Source organism: Hordeum vulgare, chromosome 6H (assembly GCF_904849725.1).
Source record: "Hordeum vulgare subsp. vulgare chromosome 6H, MorexV3_pseudomolecules_assembly, whole genome shotgun sequence".
NCBI classification, from domain to species: Eukaryota; Viridiplantae; Streptophyta; class Magnoliopsida; order Poales; family Poaceae; genus Hordeum; species Hordeum vulgare.
This window is the reverse complement of record NC_058523.1, coordinates 545,888,800-545,911,318: the sequence shown is the minus strand read 5'-3', so window position 1 is coordinate 545,911,318 and position 22,519 is coordinate 545,888,800. Positions and strand designations below refer to the sequence as shown.

The 22,519-nt window shown below is 46.2% G+C and overlaps 5 protein-coding genes and 1 long non-coding RNA gene across 7 annotated transcripts; 3 read left to right on the top strand and 3 right to left on the bottom strand.

The window, feature by feature from the left end:
* The first annotated feature begins 3,203 nt into the window (after positions 1 to 3,203).
* On the top strand, positions 3,204 to 9,299 carry LOC123406169 (protein ACTIVITY OF BC1 COMPLEX KINASE 3, chloroplastic). Its single transcript, XM_045099645.1, has 17 exons — positions 3,204 to 3,652; positions 3,745 to 3,993; positions 4,079 to 4,245; positions 4,347 to 4,524; positions 4,617 to 4,669; positions 4,810 to 4,953; positions 5,061 to 5,165; positions 5,490 to 5,615; positions 5,708 to 5,905; positions 6,266 to 6,372; positions 6,631 to 6,793; positions 7,063 to 7,128; positions 7,278 to 7,371; positions 7,511 to 7,623; positions 8,145 to 8,215; positions 8,399 to 8,591; positions 8,669 to 9,299. Exons 1-17 carry the CDS (start codon positions 3,253 to 3,255, stop codon positions 9,083 to 9,085), a joined length of 2,844 nt encoding a protein of 947 aa, XP_044955580.1. The 5' UTR covers positions 3,204 to 3,252; the 3' UTR covers positions 9,086 to 9,299.
* On the bottom strand, positions 9,184 to 13,669 carry LOC123406170 (acyltransferase-like protein At1g54570, chloroplastic). Its single transcript, XM_045099646.1, has 13 exons — positions 13,163 to 13,669; positions 12,981 to 13,032; positions 12,806 to 12,861; positions 12,325 to 12,483; positions 12,114 to 12,218; positions 11,803 to 11,906; positions 11,383 to 11,504; positions 11,089 to 11,197; positions 10,872 to 11,002; positions 10,382 to 10,751; positions 10,157 to 10,270; positions 9,765 to 9,847; positions 9,184 to 9,567 (listed from the first exon to the last, which is right to left on the bottom strand). Exons 1-13 carry the CDS (start codon positions 13,542 to 13,544, stop codon positions 9,288 to 9,290), a joined length of 2,067 nt encoding a protein of 688 aa, XP_044955581.1. The 5' UTR covers positions 13,545 to 13,669; the 3' UTR covers positions 9,184 to 9,287.
* A 66-nt stretch (positions 13,670 to 13,735) lies between these two features.
* On the top strand, positions 13,736 to 15,443 carry LOC123406171. Its single transcript, XM_045099648.1, has 4 exons — positions 13,736 to 13,938; positions 14,692 to 14,803; positions 14,896 to 14,946; positions 15,098 to 15,443. The coding sequence occupies exons 1-4, from the start codon at positions 13,757 to 13,759 to the stop codon at positions 15,179 to 15,181; spliced, it is 429 nt and encodes a 142-aa protein (XP_044955583.1). The 5' UTR covers positions 13,736 to 13,756; the 3' UTR covers positions 15,182 to 15,443.
* Positions 15,444 to 16,122: 679 nt separating this feature from the next.
* LOC123406166 (quinone oxidoreductase PIG3-like) lies at positions 16,123 to 19,724 on the bottom strand. Its single transcript, XM_045099644.1, has 5 exons — positions 19,081 to 19,724; positions 17,053 to 17,134; positions 16,857 to 16,964; positions 16,606 to 16,764; positions 16,123 to 16,469 (listed from the first exon to the last, which is right to left on the bottom strand). The coding sequence occupies exons 1-5, from the start codon at positions 19,516 to 19,518 to the stop codon at positions 16,273 to 16,275; spliced, it is 984 nt and encodes a 327-aa protein (XP_044955579.1). The 5' UTR covers positions 19,519 to 19,724; the 3' UTR covers positions 16,123 to 16,272.
* LOC123406168 lies at positions 17,145 to 19,049 on the top strand. 2 transcript variants are annotated; one of them, XR_006612017.1, is made up of 4 exons: positions 17,145 to 17,778; positions 17,952 to 18,201; positions 18,286 to 18,400; positions 18,718 to 19,049. It is a non-coding gene; the product is annotated as an uncharacterized LOC123406168 (long non-coding RNA). The 2 variants fall into 2 exon arrangements; XR_006612016.1 differs by having other exon boundaries at positions 18,286 to 19,049.
* A 372-nt stretch (positions 19,725 to 20,096) lies between the features above and the next one.
* LOC123406165 (quinone oxidoreductase PIG3) lies at positions 20,097 to 22,083 on the bottom strand. The gene is made up of 6 exons (XM_045099643.1): positions 21,769 to 22,083; positions 21,481 to 21,660; positions 21,093 to 21,174; positions 20,892 to 20,999; positions 20,608 to 20,766; positions 20,097 to 20,434 (listed from the first exon to the last, which is right to left on the bottom strand). Exons 1-6 carry the CDS (start codon positions 22,024 to 22,026, stop codon positions 20,238 to 20,240), a joined length of 984 nt encoding a protein of 327 aa, XP_044955578.1. The 5' UTR covers positions 22,027 to 22,083; the 3' UTR covers positions 20,097 to 20,237.
* Positions 22,084 to 22,519: the final 436 nt, after the last annotated feature.

Below are 22,519 nucleotides of genomic sequence, written 5' to 3'. Positions count from 1 at the left end.
GCAAATACCTTGACATGCTTATTGCAATCAAAGCCTTGACTAGGGCTGAATGACAGCCAATGCTCGACCAGGTGAAGAGGTGCGTCCCATCTTGGCAGCGGTGCCTCATTCAAAAGGCCGGGACTTCTGGTACTCATTCAATCAGTCATCGGCGCTAAACTGATTAGCCACTTCATGGTCAAAGATGCACCGAGTGGGTGTTCGAGGACATCAACAAATGGATGAGATCCTTCTTTTGGGTCGGCAAAGACAAGGTGCACGGCGGCCAAAGCCTAGTAGCGTGGGACACTATCTGCAGACCCAAGTGCATGGGCGGGTGATACGTCTCCAATGTATCGATAATTTATGAAGTATTCATGCCATGTTTGCATATGTTTACAATACTTTTATATGGTTTTGATGCACTTTATATAATTTATTTAGAACTAACCTGTAGTGGCGCCGTTTTCAGTAGAATTACCATGGTGTTGTTTTTTGTGCAAAAAAATAAAGTTCCCGGAATCGCCCGAAACTTTTTTATAATTTTTTTGAAGTAAATAAACAGTATTGGAGCGAAGAACCACCACAGGGGAGCCATCTATGGGCCACAAGCCAACAGGGTGCCCCCTAGGTCACGCCCTGATGGCTTGTGCGGTCCATGTGGCTCCATTTGGCATGATTCCAATGCTAAAAAATCATATATATAATAGAAATCCCAAAAATAAAAGAGAACTTCCGCTCCGCCGCCGCAACTCTCTATATCGATGAAAAACCCATCTGGAGCCTTTCTAGTACCCCGTCGGAGAGAGGAAATCATCTCCGGTGGCCATCTTCATCATCCCGCATGAAGGCCATGACGAGGATGGGGTACTTCACCCTCGGGGCTGATGGTATGTACCAGTAGTTATGTGTTCAATCTCTCTCTCTCTCTCTTGTTCTTGAGATGGAACGATCTTGATGTATCACAGGCCTTGTTAATCTAGTTGGATCATATGATGTTATTCCCTTGCTACCTTGTTGTGATGAATTGAATCTTTCCCTTTAAGATCTCGTTATGTTGGATTGAATATTATTTTTTTGAGAACACTTGTTGCATGTCTTGTATGCGGATACCCGGAGTGACATTGGGGTATTCAAGTGATTCACTTGATATATGTTATGATTTGCGGATTTCGATGACCTTGGGGATTTATGCATAGGGGTTGGTTGCATGTTTTCATACTATGTTCTCCGATAGAAATCTTGGGGTGCTCCTTGGAATTCTTTGTGTTGGATTGAATAAGATAGATTTGAAATTGTTTAATGCATGTCGCATAATTTCCCCATGTATACTTGAGGTGACATTGGAGTATCTAGGTGACATTAGGGTTGATTGATATGTATCGTGAGTGTTATTCTAGTACGAACTCTAGAGTTGTTTGTGACACTTATAGGAATGGCTCAAAAGATTGATGAGAAAAAATAACTTTGAGGTGGTTTTACTACCTACACCAGTTTCATCTTATTGTTCTCCGCTAGATAGAAACATTGGAGTGATTCTTCGTTGCAGTTGAGGGATGATCATATGATTCTACTATGTTAGCATCGTCGAGAGATTGCACTAGTGAAAGTATGAACCATAGGCCTTATTACCAAGCATTTATACAATGTTTTGCTCGTTCTTGTACACTTGTTACCTTGCTGTTTTTATATTTTCATATTTCAAAAACCTATATCTACTATCCATACTACACTTGTATCACCATCTCTTCGCCGAACTAGTACACCTATATAATTTGCCATTATATTGGGTATGTTGGGGACATAAGAGATTTCTTGTATTTGATTGCAGGGTTGTTTGAGAGAGACCATATTCATCTTACACCTCCCACGGATTGATAAACCTTAGGTCATCCACTTGAGCAAAATTTATTGTTGTACTACAAAACTCTGCGCTTGGAGTTCCAGCATGTAGTCTACAAGAATAAAGTTGCGTAGTAGACAACAGCGGGTTGGGCATAAAGAACCTAAAAGTGCAAGTGCTCGCTCTGCAAGTTAGATGGGAATGGTTAAAGAGGACGAACCAGCACTGACCATGACAAGGGTTGTCGATGGTTGAGGAGAAGGATGCCAGGTTGGTGTTCGATACACTTGTGAGCATCGAGGTTGGATCAGATGGGAGAGTCTTGTTTTGGCGAGACAAATGGATTCACGGCTACTCTGCGGCCGACATCACCCCCGCATTGTTTCCTCGATGCAAAAGAGAGTGATTAACTCCCTCACTGTCCAACATCCACTGGACAATGATCGCTGGTGGGATGATTGTGAGGCTGAGAGCTCCTTCACAACTATGATGCGATGCATGCATCTAGTTCAGGCGATTGCCACGGTCACGAGACATCCAGACAGGGCGTCTATATTCCGCTGGCAGTGCTCGGCTACCGACGAGTACACAACAAAATCAGTCTACACCAACATGTGCTCTAACCTACCGAGATCACCCACATCAGACTGCACTTGGAAGAACTGGGTGCAACTCAAATGTAAGCTCTTCATCGCGTTGCAACACAGAGTGTGGACTTCGGATCGACGAGCGAGACATGGACTTCAGGATCAACCATCGACTTGCTACACTTGTCTACAAGCGAAGGATAACACCAAGCACATCCTGGTCGGGTACACGTATGCACGTGAGGTATGGCATAGGATGCTTGGGCTCAACACCCATAGCCCCACGAACACCGACACAGTGTGCGACTGGTGGTTAAAAGAGAGGGCCGATTTCACAGGCCGTAGCAAAAGAGGCTTCGACACCTTGATCACTGCTACGACATGGGCACTTTAAAAGCAGAGGAACGCTAGAGTCTTCAATAGGCTAGATCAGAAGAAACCACCACAAACCCTAGCTTCCATGATACTAGAGGAGATTGCCGACCGACGACGCGCGGGAATGGGTGATGGAGGACTACAACATTTTGTGAGAAGTTAGCTTTAGTAGGGTAGGTTGGAGTGTGGAGCTGTACTTAGCCGCGAGATGTTTGCATCTTTTTTTTTCAGGTTTCTTGTAAATGTCTTTCTACTTTCTATAAAAATATGATATGTCATTGTATTCTTAAAAAAATAAAGTGGACGATATTTAAAAGAAAATGGATCGGGCCTGTTCGCTGGCCACGTGGACGATGAGCCGATGACGTGTGCGGCGGGTGTCCACTGAGTCTCCTCTCGCACACTTTTGCCGCCGTGTCCACCACCATCACTCCCCCCTCCCTGCTCCCGGAATCCGGAGCGGATGCGATGTCGCCGCTGCTGCGGCCCGCCGTGCTGCCCGTGTGCGCCGCGACGAGCGGCGGCGGAGGGGGCAACAGCGACAAGTGGGCGCCGCGGCAGCAGCGGCCGTGGTGGGGGAGGAGCAAGCAGAGCCTGCCGCACCAGCCGGGCGGGAGCGGGGGGCGAGGAGGCGGCGGCGGGGCCCTCGACCAGGTGCTCGGCGTGCTCCGCCGCGACGGCGAGTTCCTCCAGGCCGCGGCCGGAGGCTCGCTCGGCGACGTCCTCTGGCTCCGTTTCCTCGAGAAGAAGCAGCAGCAGCGGAAGCGGCCGAGACCTAAGCCTGCGGAGCAGCAGCAGCAGGAGGAGGAGGCGGCGGAGGCGCCGCCAGCACAGACCAAAGCCGCGGCTTTCCCAGCCTACCCTCCAGGTTCCCCACCGCCGGCGAGAGCACATGCCAAGTTAAGCTCACATAGTCACATTGCCTTGTTTCTGACGGCATTTCCCCCAAATTTTCGGCAGGGTTGTCTTGCGTGGAGCTGGTGATGGCCGATCTGCAAGCCCTCAAGGTGTACGCCGATTCCTCCAAGCAGGAGCTCGTGCTCCGATTCCTCGGAACCAAGCAGCAACCTCAATCCCAGCAGCAATCTACTGAGCCCAAACCAGTTTCCAAGAAGCAACCTAAACCCAAACCCAATGGTCAGCCGAAAGAGCAGAAACAGCAGCAGGCTCTTCAGCCCCCGGCCTTCCCTCCTCATCCCCACCCACCAGGTTCCTCAGTGTACAAAAGAAGACTAGACATCAATTAAGCTTCACTGGTCACACTGTTAACCTTTTTTCCCCATGGATTTGGTAGGGCTCTCTTGTATGGAGCTGATGATGGCTGACGCCGATGCCCTGAAGTTGTATGTCAACTACTTCTTGGCCATCCTCAGCACTCCTCTGCCCCAGCATTACGATCCCGATCTGCTCGAGCAGTACTTCTTCTCACGGCCCCATATCCTTGTATTTCGCACGGTTCAGGTAAGCTACCACTGGCCACCATCTTTGCCTTTACCTAGATTTTTACTTGCTTCGGCTGTTATGTATGATGGTTTGATGCGATGTGCATATCTGCCCTGTAGATACTATTCGCATTCCTCGTGGGTGCGGTAAAGGTGCAAATGTTTAAAAGAGCCAGTCTCACCACAGATGCTACCCACAGCAGTAGTGTCAGCAACGAAGGTTTCGATGCTTCACAATTCATGGTTGGACAGCTTCTCAAGGACACATTTCTTGACCTTGGGCCTACTTTCATAAAAGGTCTGGTATTCATGTTTGATAGCGTAAAGCCATGGTGGTGCTCATCCGCTTCGAGTTACTCCTAATACGTCTATCATATCCTATGTATTCAGTCGGACAGTCCCTCTCAACAAGACCTGATATCTTAGGCTCGGAGATTTCTGAGGTTAGGTAAAACCGCTCCAGGATACTACCAAATTTTACACTTACATTGCTTCATCTTCTTAACAAGCATTTGCTTCACAGTTAAGTAGTGCTCATATTCTTTCACTAGAAATTAAACTGGCCTTAGCACCTCAATTTCAGGCACTTGCCGAGTTGCATGAGAGAGTTCCTCCTTTCCCAAGAGAGGATGCGATGAAGATCATTGAGGGAGAATTTGAGCGCCCTGTTTCTCAGGTTTTCAGTTACATTTCTGATGAGCCTGTTGCATCAGCTTCCTTTGGGCAGGTAATTGTTTGTCCAAGATCTTTGCCCTCTGATTCTAATATGTTAGAGAAAGATTGCTTGGAATTGCTGATATATTCTTATTCATATTACTGTACCATCTCCATCAGGTTTATCAGGGGCGTACGTTTGATGGTGCTCTTGTGGCCATAAAGGTTCAGCGGCCGAACCTCCTTCCTTCTGTATTGAGGGACATCTATATTCTACGCCTTGGGGTCTGTAAATTTTCTACCATTTCTTGACTTGCTATGTGTAATTCATTGTTTGTATTGGCCTGTCAACAGTAGTCACGTTTTCAGGACAAGCTTCACCTTTCTATCCTCCAAATATGTTTCACTACAGTAGTGATAGTGTAACTTCGTAACCTGGCCGGACACGAGAAGTACCACATAAATAATTTCTTCCTATATCATGCCCTGTTCTTTCCACATCCTTTAGCTCTTTGTTTGGACTGCACAATTGCAGCATTCTCTATTATTGTAGTCTCATTCGTGTGATGCTTGTTTATTCAGTTGTTTACTATCTACTATTTTTTACAGCTTTCTTTTGTGAGGAAAGTTGCAAAGCGAAGAAGTAACATTTCCCTCTATGCTGATGAGTTGGGTAGAGGTTTTGTTGATGAGTTGGACTACAATATTGAAGCTTCTAATGCTACTAAATTCCTGGTGCTTCTTTGGTCTTGTCCCTCACCCGTGCTTTGCTAACATATGTCTTCTCTAGGTTTGATTTTAGCTCATGATTTCCACTCGTCTTGCAGGACACTCACTCCAAGTATTCATTTGTAATGGTTCCGAAGGTTCTCAAACAACTTACTAGGAAGAGGGTTTTGACTATGGAGTGGGTGGCTGGTGAAAACCCCAGGGAACTGCTTTCTCTGGCTAAAGGAATTTCTGGTAACATTGCTGAGTTGCCAGAGAAACAGAAGTTGGATGCAAAAGCCCGCCTTCTTGACCTGGTAATTAGTAGTTTGTTCATAAAAAAATTCCTAGTTATTTGTTCGATTTGATATAAGAGAGTGCAATAAATGGGTTTATTACCAACCAAGCAGTAGTTCTTGTTACCAAATATTTGGAAATGATGTTATTTTTCATTGATAACTTGGTGGTTGCTTCTTTATGTTTTAAGTGTTGCAGTTTAGGTAGTTCTGTACCACCTCGTGCTTGTCTGAGGATAATGTAAATTTAAAATATATATCTTGAATCTTGAAGGATGTTCTGTAGTATATAGGGTTTACCAACAATTTGCACATTTTATGACTCAGTTTGAGCTTACTGGCCAACGGTTTTAACATTCTGTTATTTGCTTCGATAACAAGGTCAATAAAGGTGTCGAGGCATCATTAGTGCAGCTCCTTGAAACAGGCTTGCTGCATGCTGATCCTCATCCTGGGAATTTGCGTTATACACCTGATGGTCGTGTTGGGTAAGTGCCAATTTATTTCTGTTGCATGCTACAAGTAAATGGCCTCCTACAATAATGAGTAGACAATATATTTCATATGGTACAAAAAAAAACTTCAAAAAGGAGGTTGTACACACAGCCATTTTCTTCCGTAGCTTTATCACATATGGTACAAACTACAAGATCTTATGGTTTAGTTTGATCGATGGAATTATATTTCAATTGCTTTTCTGGTGAAATATTTGTCGAGCTGTGGTAACATCTTCCTAAACATGTTAGGTTTCTTGATTTTGGTTTGCTTTGCGAGATGGAGAAGAAACATAGCCGAGCTATGCTTTCGAGCATTGTGCACATAGTAAATGGAGATTGGGCTTCCCTTGTTTACGATTTGATTGAAATGGATGTTGTTCCACCAAGAACTAATCTACGCCGAGTGACAATGGTAATATGTTGAGCAGAATATGTGTTTTTTACCAGCGGGCTCAATTAATTTTAAGTTTTATACTACCCTTGGACCATTGTGTAATTTTATATGTATATAATTTCCCACCAAAAGATGTTTCAGATTCATTGTCCACACAATTATCTAGCCTCTGCCACTATCGCTTGGATAGAGAATTGGTTATGAACTCATAATTCATTTGGATGCTGTGATTTCCCACCAAAATATGCGTGTAGTTTGTTTTAATAATATTTTCTTTGCTGTTTTAGGACTTAGAGGATACATTGGGCGAGGTAACCTTTGAAGGTGGAATTCCAGACATCAAGTTTAGTAGGGTGAGTAGCCTTTTCTCTGTAGATTCAGTTCCATGTACAGTTTGTCTGATATCTCTATTTATGTGATCTATTTAAAACAAGTATCTTGCCTAATGAAATTCATTTCACATTGGTGCTGTGGTTCTTGAACCGCTGCAAACATCTTTTAGGTACTTGGAAAAATTTGGTCTATAGCACTTAAATATCACTTTCGCATGCCACCATATTTTACGCTGGTCCTACGGTCAATTGCTTCTTTGGAAGGTTAGCTTGTTTATCGGATGTTAAGATACTGAGCTGGTTTGATAAATACATGTATATATGAGTTGATTACTCCAGCTTAGCCTGTTTTGATTGCGATTTGTTTCTTCAGAGGTTTATTTGTACCCTTTGTAATTGATAGGACTTGCCATAGCACAAGATGGAACTTTTAAAACATTTCAGGCAGCATATCCGTATGTTGTTAGGAAGCTTCTATCTGATAACTCACTTGATACTAGGAAGGTCCTGCATCAGGTACTCCTTTTATCCCAGTTAATTTCCAGAATGGCATGCATGATTATATACCAGGAAGGTCCTGCATCTAATTGATAGATTCACTGTTCTGTTGTAGTCTTCCTTAGCTAAAGTTAGTTTTTTAAACGCCTATCATCATCGGACTCCTCCTTTATAAAATGACTAGTTTTCAGCTAATAGGCACCACTCAGCAATATACTTCCATATTTGCGATCTTCCCTTTTCTTTCCATTCTAAAAAGATTCACAGAAGAATCGCTTCATCTCGACTACGAGCTAGTAATATGACCCACATTTAAGCAGTGGCATTTGCTAGGTCCAAGGCTTATTATCTCCAGCCCTGGGCTCCCTAATTCCTCTTAAATCTTCTACCAATATGTAAGACTAGTCTAGTTGCTCCGGTGGTTAGTTTGTCCAGCATGGAAGCAGGTCACACCGACAGTTCCAATGTTCTGTGGCGCACACTTCTCCATAACAAAAAAGCATATGCCATATTACTGACACCAATCATATGTAACACAGGTGATTTTCAACAAAAGAAAAGAGTTTCAGTGGCACAAGATTGCAGTGTTTCTAAAGCTAGCATCAGCGAGGTATATTTCTAGTTCTGGATAAGTCTTCAGAAAAGAAAAAACAAACAAACATAATTGTTTTTTTTTCTGAATGGTCCAGAGCCTCCTGTTAGGATGCTTGGTGTTTTCAGCACTTTAAAACAAATAGAAATAGTCAAAAAAATTGCTGCCTGCTGACATTTTTGGATTTTCTCATATGTTTAGGGGTAACTTCAGGCAAAACATTGGAGTTCTGCCCGAGAGGAAAGGCCTGGATGTCTCGAACCTTGCAGAGATCAGTGACGCATCTTCGCTCGACCGCGCCACGCCAGAAAGGGCGATGCATACTGCAAACCTTTGTCTGAGGCTCTTACTATCAAGGGATAGCATTGTGATAAGGAGGCTTATAATGACAGCAGTAAGCAAACGACCCTTGTTTTTTCCTGAATGCATAGAGCGCTTCTTGATGAGCTCACCTTGTGCTCGGTTGTGCAGAACCACAAGTCTCTCGCCCAGGACCTGATCTCCAAAGACGCGGCGGTTTTCCGGGCCCTCCTGAGCCGGGCTCTCGCCGACGTCGTCTGCCAGTGGATGGTGAAGGTGACTGCACTGAAACGACTCAGGGACAGGGGTGAAGCCCTGGGAATATCCATAGGAGCACCAATTTCACCTGTGGTGTCGTCGCTACATGAGGTCGTGAGGGACCGAAGGCTGAAGGTCATATACTCAAAGTTTGTCAAAGATCTAAGGGAGGAGCCATTGCTGATGGCCAGGGTGGGCTGGAGCGCGCTGGTCGTCTCGGCCGTGTCCGCCGCCATCGGCGCACACCGTTTCGCCGTCCTCCTGTCAGAGGAGTACCTGCTGACGCTGTGGACGCCTGCGCCTCCGCCCCCGCAGTTAGCTCGTAGCTAGAGTTTGTAAATGAGCACGCCACTTTTGTGTAGTGTAATCATGTCATGTAGAGTATTAGTACCATACTTCCAAGTACTACCTCCGTTCAGAAATAACCGTCGCTCAAACAGATTGTAGTAGTATAAATAGTATGGTCGTGTGTATTTGAGGATATATACATATTTGGTGCAACGGGCAACATTACTAGCAGTACTATATTATGTTAAGGATTGAAGGCTGGGACTTCAGTTTTGGACCCCCTCACAGCTCTGTAGAGGAGCCTGGGCAGGATGCTCCTGTACCTGTCCTCCTCCCTCTTCTCCAGCAGGTAGGCGATGATGCCTTCCACCTCCGATTTGACATCGAAGTAGAGCTCGGTCGCGGCCCGCCGGTCGGTGAGGACGTCCTGCCGCCCCTTCGTCGGGATCGGCTTCCCGAACCGGTAGTAGAACCGGCCGGTGATCTTCGGGATTGCGCCGGGGAAAATCACCTCCTGAGTGTCCCTGCGAGCAGGTCAGAAACACAACCTTAGCTTCAGTCCGACGAATGTATATTCCTAGCTAGTACTCCCTCCGTCCGGAAATACTTGTCCTAAAAATGCATACAATGGATGTATCTACAATTAAAATAAGTCTAGATACATTCATCTCTAGGACAAGTATTTCTGGACGGAGGTAGTACTAGTTAGCTAGTTATGAACCTTAGTTTCAGATGGTTGCTGTAGGCCCGCAGCAGCTTCCTGCCCAACGGCACGCTCCTGATATCGTCGAATGTCCAGAGCAGCTGCACTTTCAGAAATGGCGCCAACATTGGTTAGAGAATGCATGATTTGTGGTTGCATTCTTGAATATCTAACAGTTTCTGTATATGTTGATCAGCTTGGTACATGACCCAAGAACAGAAATGTTTACTTGCAAATGAAGGAATAAAATGCGTTCGTTAGTCCATTAACTCAAACTGGCGGTATATTTTAGGCCAAGAACTCAGATTTGGTCCATAAACTCGTTTATTCGATCAAATGTGGCTGGCTGCCATGTCGGCGTACCTTAAACCACGCACTCGCAAGCTTAAAAGAAACAGGCAATGGCTTACGTTCACGAGGTCATCCTCTCCGACGACTCCAAACGGAACGATGGTGGCGTCGAACTGCGCCGCCATCCTGACGAACTCAGCCTGGTCCGGCCAGAACAGCCTGTGCTCTTCCCCCTACAACCAAATGCATCTATTCAAATGCCAGAATTTCCGGGGCACAACAGGTCCGATCACCATCAAAATTAACAGCAAACTCTGTCGTGAACCCGGCCGGCCTGCTCCTACCTTGCAGTGGAGCGCCTCCCGGTAGCCACCGGGGTAGAGCAGCACGAACTCGCCGGCGGCCAGCAGCTCGTACATGGACCTGAGGGTCATGGGCACGCCGCCCCACAGGTTGATGAAGTCGAACATGTCGTGCCCCTGAGACCGCGTCCGCGCCTTCCTCGGGAACAGCAGCGGGTGGGCGACGCCGCGGACCACCACCTTCCTCCGCCGCAGCAGCTCCGCGCCCAGCGGGATCAGCTCCGTCCCCATCAGCATGTGGTTGCCCACCAGCAGCACCGGGCCCTCCTCCGGCAGCCCCGCCAGGCCCCGCACCACCGCGCCGTCCGCCGTCGTCGAGTACATCGCCGGGCACGTCTTGAACATCGTGACCCTGTTATTATTTCCAGCGCATGCGTAGGTGGTGGTGTTGCATTCACGATCGTTCATTCAGCACGTAATGATATGAATGATGTAAGAATTTTCTTCTGGGTGTGGTGATCTTGGTTACTACCTGCTGATCTTGTCGGCCTCCTTCATGTCGGTTGCCGACGGCGGTATGTAGTCGTGAACCCGGTGGTAGTGCTTCGAATGGCGGTAGAGGCAAGAGCACTTGATGATGGATGAAACATGGACACCATGCTCCTGAAATTTGGAATGGATGCCATCACCAATGTTTTCTCTCTTTAGTTCAGTGCAATCTGATAAAGCCTGCTTAACAAAAAACTCACCAGCAGCAAGCTGTGGCCATGCTTCTCAAATAAGAAGACTCTGCACTTGGTTAACTTCTTCTGTAGCCTGTTAGCTTCCGATTTGCTCGGGAGTAACCTGTCGGCGCAGCTGAGTGCAAGCATACAAAAGAACTTTAGTCATGATAATCCAATTATCCGAAATGCGACAAAAAAAACATTCAAACCAGAAACATTGCTAAATCATTCAGTAGCTAGAATTTATCATGTTACAAAAAATCTACAGCTAACGATGAAACTATATAAGTAGAGAGCTGAGTGCTTAAGGCCACAAACCTGGCTAGCAGTAGCACCTCGGCTGTAACTGATTGTATATGGCTATTAGCGTATGATGCAGCCTCTTTGATCAGTTCAATCTTCCATCTTAGTGTGTCTTTTGGTAGTTTGTCCAGCATTTTCTGCAATTAAAAGCACATGTTTTCCTTCAAAATAAATTAATTTGAAGCATCTAATCTGTACACACATTTATCTTGTAGGCCAAAAGAAACATAAGAAAAAAGAATAGTAGCAAAAGGAAATTATTTTCAGACTGTTTTCTCCCTTAATTTATATTTTTTTTCAAAAGGGGGAATAACCTCTGACATCTGCATTGATAGTTGTATGTAACTATTTATTAACTTAGTTTCTCCCTTAATTTGTGTTGTCTCGATAAAATTAGATACACAGAAACAATGCAAAGAAGTCGACGGTACACACCGAATGCTTGAGGGAGGATGCCATGTTACTTGTGAATCTGCTGAGTGCTTCTAAAGGATGCTTCCCACTTCTCATTCTACTCCATGCCATCTTCATCTCGTTGTCTGGTCTCATGGTGAGGAATAATAGAAAAAGCAAGTACAACAAACTTAAAGAACAAATGTAAACTTATGATACACCCGTATTAGGTGTATCCTGCTAAATTATCAGTTAACTCCCGGTCCAACAAATGCATAGCTTCTAGCTTATTCCGACACTTGTTCCTTTTTTTTTTTTTCAATCTCCTATGCTGGACCATACAAGGTACTTACCAATGTTGTAGTTCAGTAGAGCTGCAATTGCAATACTCACGCGGTCCGGCAATGGGCTGAAAACCGACAGAAGGGTTTTTATGCGTGACCGCTCAAATGATGTAGCTTTCCCCGGAAGAAAAAGAGAGATAAAGCAAATTTATATTTACATATCAGAAGTTTTTCATAAGTAAGAAGGTTCAGTCGCATACCATCGGATTTTGTTGCATACCTGGATTAGCTAGTACCAGTATCAAATCAATACTGGGATTGCGAGCGGCAACTGCAAGAGCTATGCATCCTCCAAACGAGTTTCCCAATAGGTAGATGGGCTTATTAGGAGAGGTGGAATGCTCTGCTCTCATAGCATCTTCTACCATTGTGACAAGTTCTGAAAAATAAAAAGAGCTAAAACCACACGAATTAATCTTTAGAACTTAATAATAGGCCAGACGGCTACGCGGCGTTGGCTCGCGTTTTGGGCGTCTCTTGCTTTTTTCCACATGGTAACACGAGGGCATGTCTGTAAACATGTCTTTTGTGTTGTGTGCATCCTCTTTATGCAGACGTCAGGAGAAATGAAATGTTTCTTTTCAAACAAAAAGGATGTCTTTCACTCTGAATCCTAAAGTAAGCTCAGTATTTCACTTAAAAAGAAAAAAATGCTTGGAAGAGAAACTAACAAATTAGATACACAGGTAAGTATCTCATACCTTCGAACGGCGTGCGGTCTTGAAAAGGAATGTGCATGCACCTAAGTTCAAATATCCTGCAAATGAAGGAACAGGTTGCATAATGTATCCGAAGCATGACAATTAACCACACTCCGGGTTTGCATTGCCATAAATTTTTCCAAGTAAACCGGTCTTGTTATCTCACGTAACGTACGTTCCAAGGGCCTTGTGGTGGTTGCAGAGCCCCATCCCCATCCCATCTATCCCTGCAAAAGATAAACATGTGACCCCAAATCAACGCCTGAAATCAGCCTAACCATTCAAATTCAGGCCAGGCGTCGACACACCGGAAAAGATCAAAGATGCATGCAGACATGACAGAACGAACGTTTTCACCTGGCAAATACAGCATGACCGGGGCATCGCCGACCGCCGGCACGCCGGCGTCGACGGGGCAAAGCCAGCGGGGCGGCCCGCCGTCGTGCTTCGCCAGCTCCCCGACCGCCTTATAATAGTGGCCCAGGTCCTTGACCGTCCCGTACCCATCATCGTACAGCGCGTCGAGCCCCCGGTAGCTCGCCTGCGCCCCCCCGGCGGCGCGTCTGAGTCTGAGCTGGCGGCCGGACGAGCCTTGCCGCCCTTGTCGCCGGAGGGAGAGGGCCTGCGGGCGTGCCAGAGGAGGGAGAGGGAGGGAAAGGGTCGCCATTGCTGCGAAGCTTCTTCGAGTGCCCCGGCCATGGATTATATGAAGCTCATGCATGAGGTGCACAACAGACATAACTGAATTTCAGTGAGGCGCGGAGAGCGTGAGGGATATTTTTTTTGTTCGTCCGGCGCCGGGCTCGAAATGATTCGGCCCAGTGGGCTGAGGTGGGCGTCACGGGCCGTACGGAGAGGCCCGCGCGAGTAAACGGGGAGGCTGCCTGAGGTGGGAGGAGGGTGGGCAGATCGGCGGAGGGAGGGAGGGAGGGAGGAAGGAGGAGGAGGAAGATGATGGTGGGACGAGGGGGAGGAGGGAGCGGAGGAGGAGGAGGGGGGCGGCGGCAGGAGAGGAAGGCGCTGATGGCGGCGTTCGCGGTGGCGCTGCTGATGGGCACCGCCGTCTACTTCCGCATCTGGGCGCGCCAGTCCGACGACCCCTCCTTCACCGCCGACGACCGCGAGGAGCTCCGGTTCGACCCCCGCCCTTCCCCTCCCCCCTCCCCCCCTTCATTCTTCTGACGAATCCTGATGAGGCCTGTTCGACGTGTGGGTGGGTCATGGCTGGGAGGCAAACTCTCTGATTCAGTCTGTAGAACGGATTCCAAGGAGCAAATCTTGTTTGGGTGCAAGAAACCATGGATCCAGACTTACATGGCATTAGATGCTCACTTTTTTTTTAGTTTCTGTTTTACTACATGCTGCCAGTCCAGATGGTCTGAGAATTAGCTGCCTGATCAAGGATTCATTGCAAGGGGAGTTTGATGGAATTGGGGCATTATCTCCATGTTTGCACTGAACATATGTGTTCGCCATTGCCGGTACCAAGTGCATGCTTTTCAGCAAGATTTTGGCTGCCATATGCTAACCTATTGCCCGGTCCATATGTTCTACTCCCTCCGTTCCTAAATATAAGTCTTTTAAGAGATTTCACTAAATGTCTACATACGGAGCAAAATAAATGAATCCACACTTTTAAATATGTCTATATACATCCGTATGTAGTCTACTAATGAAACCTCTAGAAAGACTTATATTTAGGAATGGAGGGAGTAACATTTGTTGATTTTGATTTTCCCCATGGTGGTTGTTTGTTACTGGTGAAATTTTAAGCTAGGTCCATACTATTTCATCTGCGTGTGTCCATGATCATGTTATCTTAATGTTTCATCGGAGGCATGGCTAAGCGGTTTATTGGTATTCTTTTTGCTGTGTCATCTTTGCAGGAGGCAGTTCGAGCATGCTAACCTAGAGGCAATGGATGAATCCGCTGAATGGAGAATGAAATACGACACGGAATTGGCAAGAAACAGGGAGCTGCAAGATGAACTTTTAAAGGTCGGCTCCATTTTCAGTAGATGTACCTGTACACTCTTATATTCTCCCATGATTCACGTCTGCGGTGCTTATGGGACAACCTTTGTTTGTAGGTTAAGACCTCGCTGTCTGCTTCAACCAAGAGATTTGAAGAGTTGCAGAAGGTAATTTTGGGGCAAATTTCAGTGCATTTTCTCACTGTATCAGAATCTTAGTTCTGTGTATCCTGTTTCACTTGACCGTGTGCTTCCTCTCCATTTATTTTCACTCTCTCCTATGTACATGCCTTGCTTAAGCTCATCTGCATCGCTGCAGGATAATGAGATGTTGAAGAGGCAGACTGAATCCATGAAACTGCAGTGCAATTGCACCGTTCCACTGAATATTACTCAGGAATAAGGACATTTCACTGGCAGATTAGCACTAATTTCCTTTTCATTTCTGTTATTATTGGAGTGGGGACAGATAGAATGATCAGCTTTGTAATAGTAGATATGGTGACTGCAGCAAAGAAAACTTGTGTTTGCAATTGTTAATGACCTACACACTCGGGCACAATTTTTGAAGTAATCACTTGTGACTTGTGAGTAGCAATGCATAAGTGTGTTTTCGGCTCATTTTCAATGTTATATATTAAAGTTTTGTGCTGGATTTGGGGAAATTGCTTGGCACCTGTACATATTCAGTGTAGTGATGGTTATATATATACTCCCTCCGTTTCTAAATATAAGACCTTTTAGAGATTGTACTATGAACTACATACGGATGTACATAGACATATTTTAGAGTATAGATTCACTCATTTTCCTCCGTATGTAGTCTTTTAGTGAAATCTCTAAAAGGTCTTATATTTTGAAACGGAGGGAGTATATTGTTGTATATTTTCAAAAGTAAAAAAATCTTGGCTGTAGACATTATTTTTCTTCTTGAACCTGCCAATTCACCTGATTACCCAGGGTGGACCTAAAAGGCGGCATATTAATTATTAAACCTTGCTCTTCTTGTCTCTGACCAGTTATCACTTGCTGTGAACTTCTGTTCAGGTGTTCTGCTTACATAAATCTATTCAGATTATAAATATACATTGCAACAGTTGCCCAATCCAAAATATACAGTTGTCATAAACCTATTCAGTTTTGTTTATGCAACAGTTGCCCAATCCAAAATACTCCATCAACCTATTCAGCTGCCTGGATTAATCCTGCTGAGCAAAGTAATGCATCATGGTTGTCACTGTTCGATGCTAATCCTGCTCAGTAGGATCTGAACTAGGAACATCGTCATCAAGGACACTATGCCAGGCGCCTCAACCAAGCAACTTTTCTCAAACCCAAATCTAATGACTTTGAAGTTCCAACACTTATTATTACTAATGGTTCTCAATATATATATATCCACTTTCATCAGCATTTCAAGAACCAATTTACACGATAGATAGCACATCAATGCATAGTTACACACTGCTCAAAGCTGAAGGATACCATACCCAGTCATGGAATCAGTAGTATCTTGCCAATGTGGGAGCTTGACTCCATCAGCTTGTGAGCTTCGGCTGCCTCAGATAGAGAGAGCGTCTTGTAAACCACCGGCCTCACCTTGCCCGACGCAACGGCTGGCCATACATTTTTCTCCACCGCGCTGACGATCTGAGCTTTATTGGCCAGGCTTCTGCTCCGCAGCCCAGCAACTGCACATAATCATAGCAATGCAATCCATTGCTAAAATTAGCAATGACAATATAGGAATCGCCCAATCACATAAAAAAACAAGAAATTATTAACATGGCATAATGAGAAGCGGGGAAATCGTGTGGATCAATGCACCTTGTATGGTCAATCTTCGGGCAAGCATCGCCTGCAGGTTCAGTTCAGTTACAGTGCCTCCCATGAAACCAATGATGAAAAGCCTACCATCAACTGCTAAGCTCTCCAGATTGCGCTGGAGATAAGGTCCGCCGACGTTGTCCAGAATAACATCAACACCTGGTAGAGATATCCTCCATACTACGGTTAGATATTTTGTTTTATGTTTGCATCAGGGCATCAAGCATAACAAGAGGATGACAGGATAATACCATTTCCATTAGTTTCTTCTTTGATGCGTGCTACAAAGTCTTCGGTTTTGTAGTTTATGCATACATCCGCACCCAAACCTGCGCAAGCGGCTAGTTTCTCTTCGCTTCCTGGAGCGGCACAACAGAGTTACTTGCGCGCTTTTGGAAAACATTTTAGTACCATATGTAGTGTATCTATCTATCTGAAACAACAAACCTGCAGTAACAATAACCTTGATTCCGAGGTGCTTTGCCATCTGTATGGCAAATGTGCCGATTCCGCTTGATCCACCGTGGATCTGCATTAGAGATGCTTCATCAGCAGTAAAAATACAGACATGAAGATTCACTTCCAGTCCAATTCAAGTAATTACTCGAGTAAATAATTTCATATTGCATTGGAGTAGCATCATTCAGTACTTTGCTGTTTTTCAGTTGGTCAGCATGCCAATTTGGTCATTCATAATTATTTGTTGTGAGTAAATAATTTGATATCTTTACCTAATAATAAAGAGGCTATCGCTTCTGTTGGAAAACCCACCGTGGCTATTTTGCAAAAAGGTCCCTGCATTTTCCCATATTCAACCCGCTGGCCTCGGTAAGTGAATAAAAAACTGTTTGTTTTTTTGTCAACCCTTTGTATACGTTTGACCGCAGATCAAGCATATCCAGCGGCGATCCGATCGGGACACGACGGAGGACGACGACGGCAAGGCTCCGAGAGGCGAGGGACGACAGGGAAGCCGCGGACGTCGGCGGCGAGTAATGGAGGCCGGCGGCGACCTTGCTCCATGGCCACGGAGATAGGCAGCGACGGTGCTCCATGGCTATGGAGGCTCTATCTCCGGGGAAGAATAGATGAGGTGAGATGGAGAGAATGGAGAGTAGGGACGGCACGGCTACCTGCTACTAGTCCGACGGCGGCTCCGGTCGCTAGATTCAGGTTGATGTCCAGGTTCCTCTTCTAGCACAAAAAAACATCTCCCTTGCGTACTTCTTTCTGCCCCAATCTAGCCGGCCAAGGAACGAAGCCTTAGCGTTGTTCCTCCTCACCCGTCCTCTTCCTCCTGTCTAATCTGTCCTCTTCGTCTAATCTAATTTGTAATCTTCATGCAGGAAATCGTCTAAAGTGCTCCAACCAGTCTCTTTTGAATCTCCATCCATGTTGAAGTTCCACTACTTCCCAACTCCCAACGATGATGCAATCCATGTTGGTTGATGAGGAGGTCGTTCAGTCGTCTCAAATCATGCCAAGAGCAAACTGCAATTCACATTGGAATGTGTGTGCAGAAGGAGGCACATCGAATGCAGTTTGAAAGATGTGTTCAACTGTTTTAGCTGCCTCGCAAATTTTACAGAAATTATGGTTGGTATTCTGACATTGCTTTTTACCATATGAAATATTTTGTGTTCAGTTTTCCCCTGAAAGTTATACACAATGTTTCTTCAGAATGACAGAGAACCAATTTGAGACAACAGGTTGCCGTCGAATTCCAGGAATAAAACTAACTTCACGATGTGATTAGTCTCTTACCAGAGTACAAGTTCATTCTCTGGTGCAAAAGGTGAGCATTTAGGGCACACTGTGTAGCAAGGATATGTTGTAGATTGTATTAGTCTTCTGTGGACTGACTTGTGAGAGGTTGGGATTCTCAAGCTTGCTTGGTCGGAACCTTTTCTTTTGAGTCGATTAATGAACGATGGGCATGAGGACATCTCTGGACTAAGTACGCCGTATGTGTACCACTACATACAGATAGCTCCCTCGTCATATCTCGACAGAAGAAGAGCACCTTTGATCAATAGAGTTGCATTTCTTTCTTGTTACTGCAATTGTATGTGCCTTGCGGACTAAACTTTTTTCTTTCCTTTTTAATTTCAGGTAGTTCTTTCAAAGATAGCTCGCTCGTCGTATCTCGATAGAAAAAGAACAACTTTGATCGATGGAGATGGATTTATTTCCTGTTGGTGCGATTATATGTGCCCTGCTCACTAAACTATCTTCTTTCCTATTTACCAATAAAGAAAATAATCAGGTTGGTCAAGGGAGGGGAATGTGTCTCCTCCACTATTACATTACATCCGATACTATCTAATTAGAAGCATGCTCACTAGAATGCATTTTTATTCTAATTTGCAAATTTAGGATTCTACCTACAAGACTTGCAGTCTTTGTATAAATTAAGATTAAGCAGGACAATGTTCTAGGTTTAAGAAAAAAAGGAAGCGACAGAGATTTTCTTACAAGGAAGGATTCGCCGGGGGAGAGGTGGCTGGTCATGAAGACGGTGGACCAGACGGTGCAGGCCACCTCGGGCAAGCCGGCGGCGTCGGTCAGCGACACCTCCTCCGGCACCGGGAGCAGCAGCGCCGCCGGCACCACCACCTTCTCCGCGTACCCGCCACCGGGGAGCAGCGCGCACACCTGGTCGCCGACGACCCAGCGCGGGTGAACGTTGGCCCCGAGGGCGAGGATGGTGCCGGAGCACTCGACCCCCGGGTACGGCGAGGCGCCGGGCGGCAGCGGGTACCCGCCCTGCCGCTGGACCGTGTCCGTGCGGTTGACGCCGGCGGCGGCCACCCTTAGGAGCACCTCGCCGTCCCCCGGCGCCGGGAGGTCCTCCACCTCGCGCTCCTCCAGCACCTCCGGCCCGCCGGGGCTCGCGATCGCCACCGCCCTCATCGTCGTCGGTGTCGATCTCCCTCGCCGCTCAGCTCGGCCCCGCTTAGATTCCACATACACCCCAATACCCCATGAGGTCGACAGGCGGGGGAAAAGTTCCCGCCACCGGCGGCTAGCTGCGTGGTGCCCGCTGGATCCCCACTTCTCTTTCGTCTTCGAGTGCGTATAATTTTCTTTTCAATTCAAAAGTAAAATCTCATAAAGTATAAAAAAATTATAGAAAAAAAATATCAATATCAATATCAATAGTACTCCCTCTGCCCTGAATTATTTGTAGCAGAAATGTGTGTATCTGGAGTTCTAGACGTACGACAAGTAATTCAGGAGAGAGTGAGTACAAAATAAAAACATGAAATGTCCCATAAGATGAAAGAACAGAGGGAGTACAAAATAAAACGATGAAATGTCCCATGAGATGAAAGAACGAGACTTCCAAGTTCCAACATTTCTTTGTTACTCCCTCCGTCTCAAAATAAGTGTCTCAACTTTGTATTAGCTCTAGTATAAAATTGTATTAAGCTTGAGACACTTATTTTGGGTCGGAGGGAGTACTATTTATCCTCGAGATACATATCCAATTTCACCAGCACCTCGAGATCCAACTTATTATTAGTACAATATACTAGTAGAAGGACATGTCCATGCATAGCTCACTACAGAAAACAGTGCTCACAGCGGCCAGTGTACACATGAATACATGATACATAGACCATACCCAATCATGGAATCAGCAGTATCTTGCCAATGTGGGAGCTCGTCTCCATCAGCTTGTGAGATTCAGCTGCTTCGGACAGAGGGAATGTCTTGTAAATCACCGGCTTCACCTTGCCCGACACGAAGGCAGGCCACACGTTCTTCTCCACCTCACTGACGATCTGGGCTTTGTTAGCGAGGCTTCTGTTCCGCAGTCCAGCACCTGCACAAAACCATGGCAAGACAAGCAAGTGGTAGATTAGTGGTGATGTTTAGGAATAGTGCAATCATGTAAAACAACGAAAGCAAACAACAAGCATCAACATAAGATTGCAATACTGAGAATCACATAAATCTAAAGAAGACGTGGTTGCCTATAGATAGATCCATCCAAACCTTGTATGGTCAATCTTCGGGCAAGCATAGCCTGCAGGTTCACTTCAGTTGTAGTGCCTCCCATGAAACCGATGATGAAAAGTCTACCATCAACAGCTAAGCTGTTCAAGTTGCGTTGGAGATAAGACCCGCCGATATTGTCCAGAATGACATCAACACCTGGTAGAGGTATTTTCATAATACAGTTAGTATATACGAACTTGACAATACAAGGTGCTGGCAACCACAATAACAGAAGAACACATTGGAGTATCAATCATTACAAAAGGGTAGCAGCAGCATACCCTTTCCATTGGTTTCTTCTTTTACGCGTGCTACAAAATCTTCAGTTTTGTAGTTTATACATACATCTGCTCCCAAATCTTTGCAGGCAGCTAGTTTTTCTTCGTTTCCTAGAATAGCATAACAGAGTTAGTTTCAGAAACAACTTAGTACTACATCTTATTTCATCTCTTACTAAGTGTATACCGTAATAACTAACAAACCTGCAGTGACAAAAACCTTGATTCCGAGGTGCTTTGCAATCTGTATAGCAAATGTACCGATTCCACTTGATCCACCATGGATCTGCACACAATGGAGATACCCAATCATCAGGGATAAATACAGCAAGGAGTCCAGGATTATCACCCCATTTTGCATATGAATAACTGCTGAAGTAGTTAACGCCCCATCCTAGTAAGCATCGTTACATTCCTATTTCCCAGTTAACTGAGGCATGCTAATTTGTTCTAGTAAAATTTATCGGACTCAATTCCCAGTGTAAGAAATTCAAAAGCAGTCTCATCCCCACAAAGCGGCAAGTGCAGTGAATTGCTATGCCGTTTGCAATCATCACATGGGGGAAGAAATTAACAAGAGAGATTTTCTCACAAGGAACGATTCACCGGGAGAGAGGTGGCTAGTCATGAAGACGGTGGACCAGACGGTGCAGGCCACCTCGGGCAAGCCGGCGGCGTCGGTCAGCGACACCCCCTCGGGCACCGGGAGCAGCTGCCCCGCCGGCACCACCACCTTCTCCGCGTACCCGCCGCCGGTAAGCAGAGCGCACACCTGCAACGCAACAGCACATGCACGAAAAAAAAAGTGAGTTTCAGACTTCAGACTTGACAGCAGCAGCGGCCATCACCAAATTCACCATGGGGGCACGCAGCAGGGCACCTGGTCGCCGACGGCCCAGCGCGGGGGGACGTTGGCCCCGAGCGCAAGGATGGTGCCGGAGCACTCGAGACCCGGGTAGGGGGAGGCCCCCGGCGGCGGCGGGTACCGGCCCTGCCGCTGGGCCGTGTCGGCGCGGTTGACGCCGGCGGCGGCCACCGCGACGAGCACCTCGCCCTCCCCGGGGGGCGGGAGGTCGTCCACCTCGCGCACCTGCAGCGCCTCCGGCCCGCCGGGGCTCGCGATCGCCACCACCCTCATCGCCTGCGCTGAGCTCACTTGCTTCCGGGTTCCGGCTCTCGGTGGCTCCGCGTCTGCAGGCCACTGCTCTACGGCTCTGCTCTCGGCTCCACTCGGGTATAGGGCCGGGCTTCTCCCGCTGGATCCGGCCCAAGAAAGTTGGACGGCAAAACGTGCGTTTGTGGACACGTGGTTGGACGCGGCCGTTCAACCGTATTCCTCCTCAAATACAGTATAACGGAGTCGTTTATGCTGCTTTATACTCCGTCTAGCTTGTAGAAATGTTTTACAACATGAAACAGGCGTAAAAGATGCTTAATAACAACTAAAAACTATTCTAAATCATATTTCCTTTCGTCGGGTGACCTCAGCGTCGGTGTTGTTGGCTTCGTTCTTGTTGGCCGTTGTCATGAACCCAGAGGAGTTGCCGACGTGTGCATCTTTGTTATTGTCGTCCTCGGCTTCGAGTATCTTGATGGACTAATTGATGCGACATTACGGTGCGGGCGTTTTG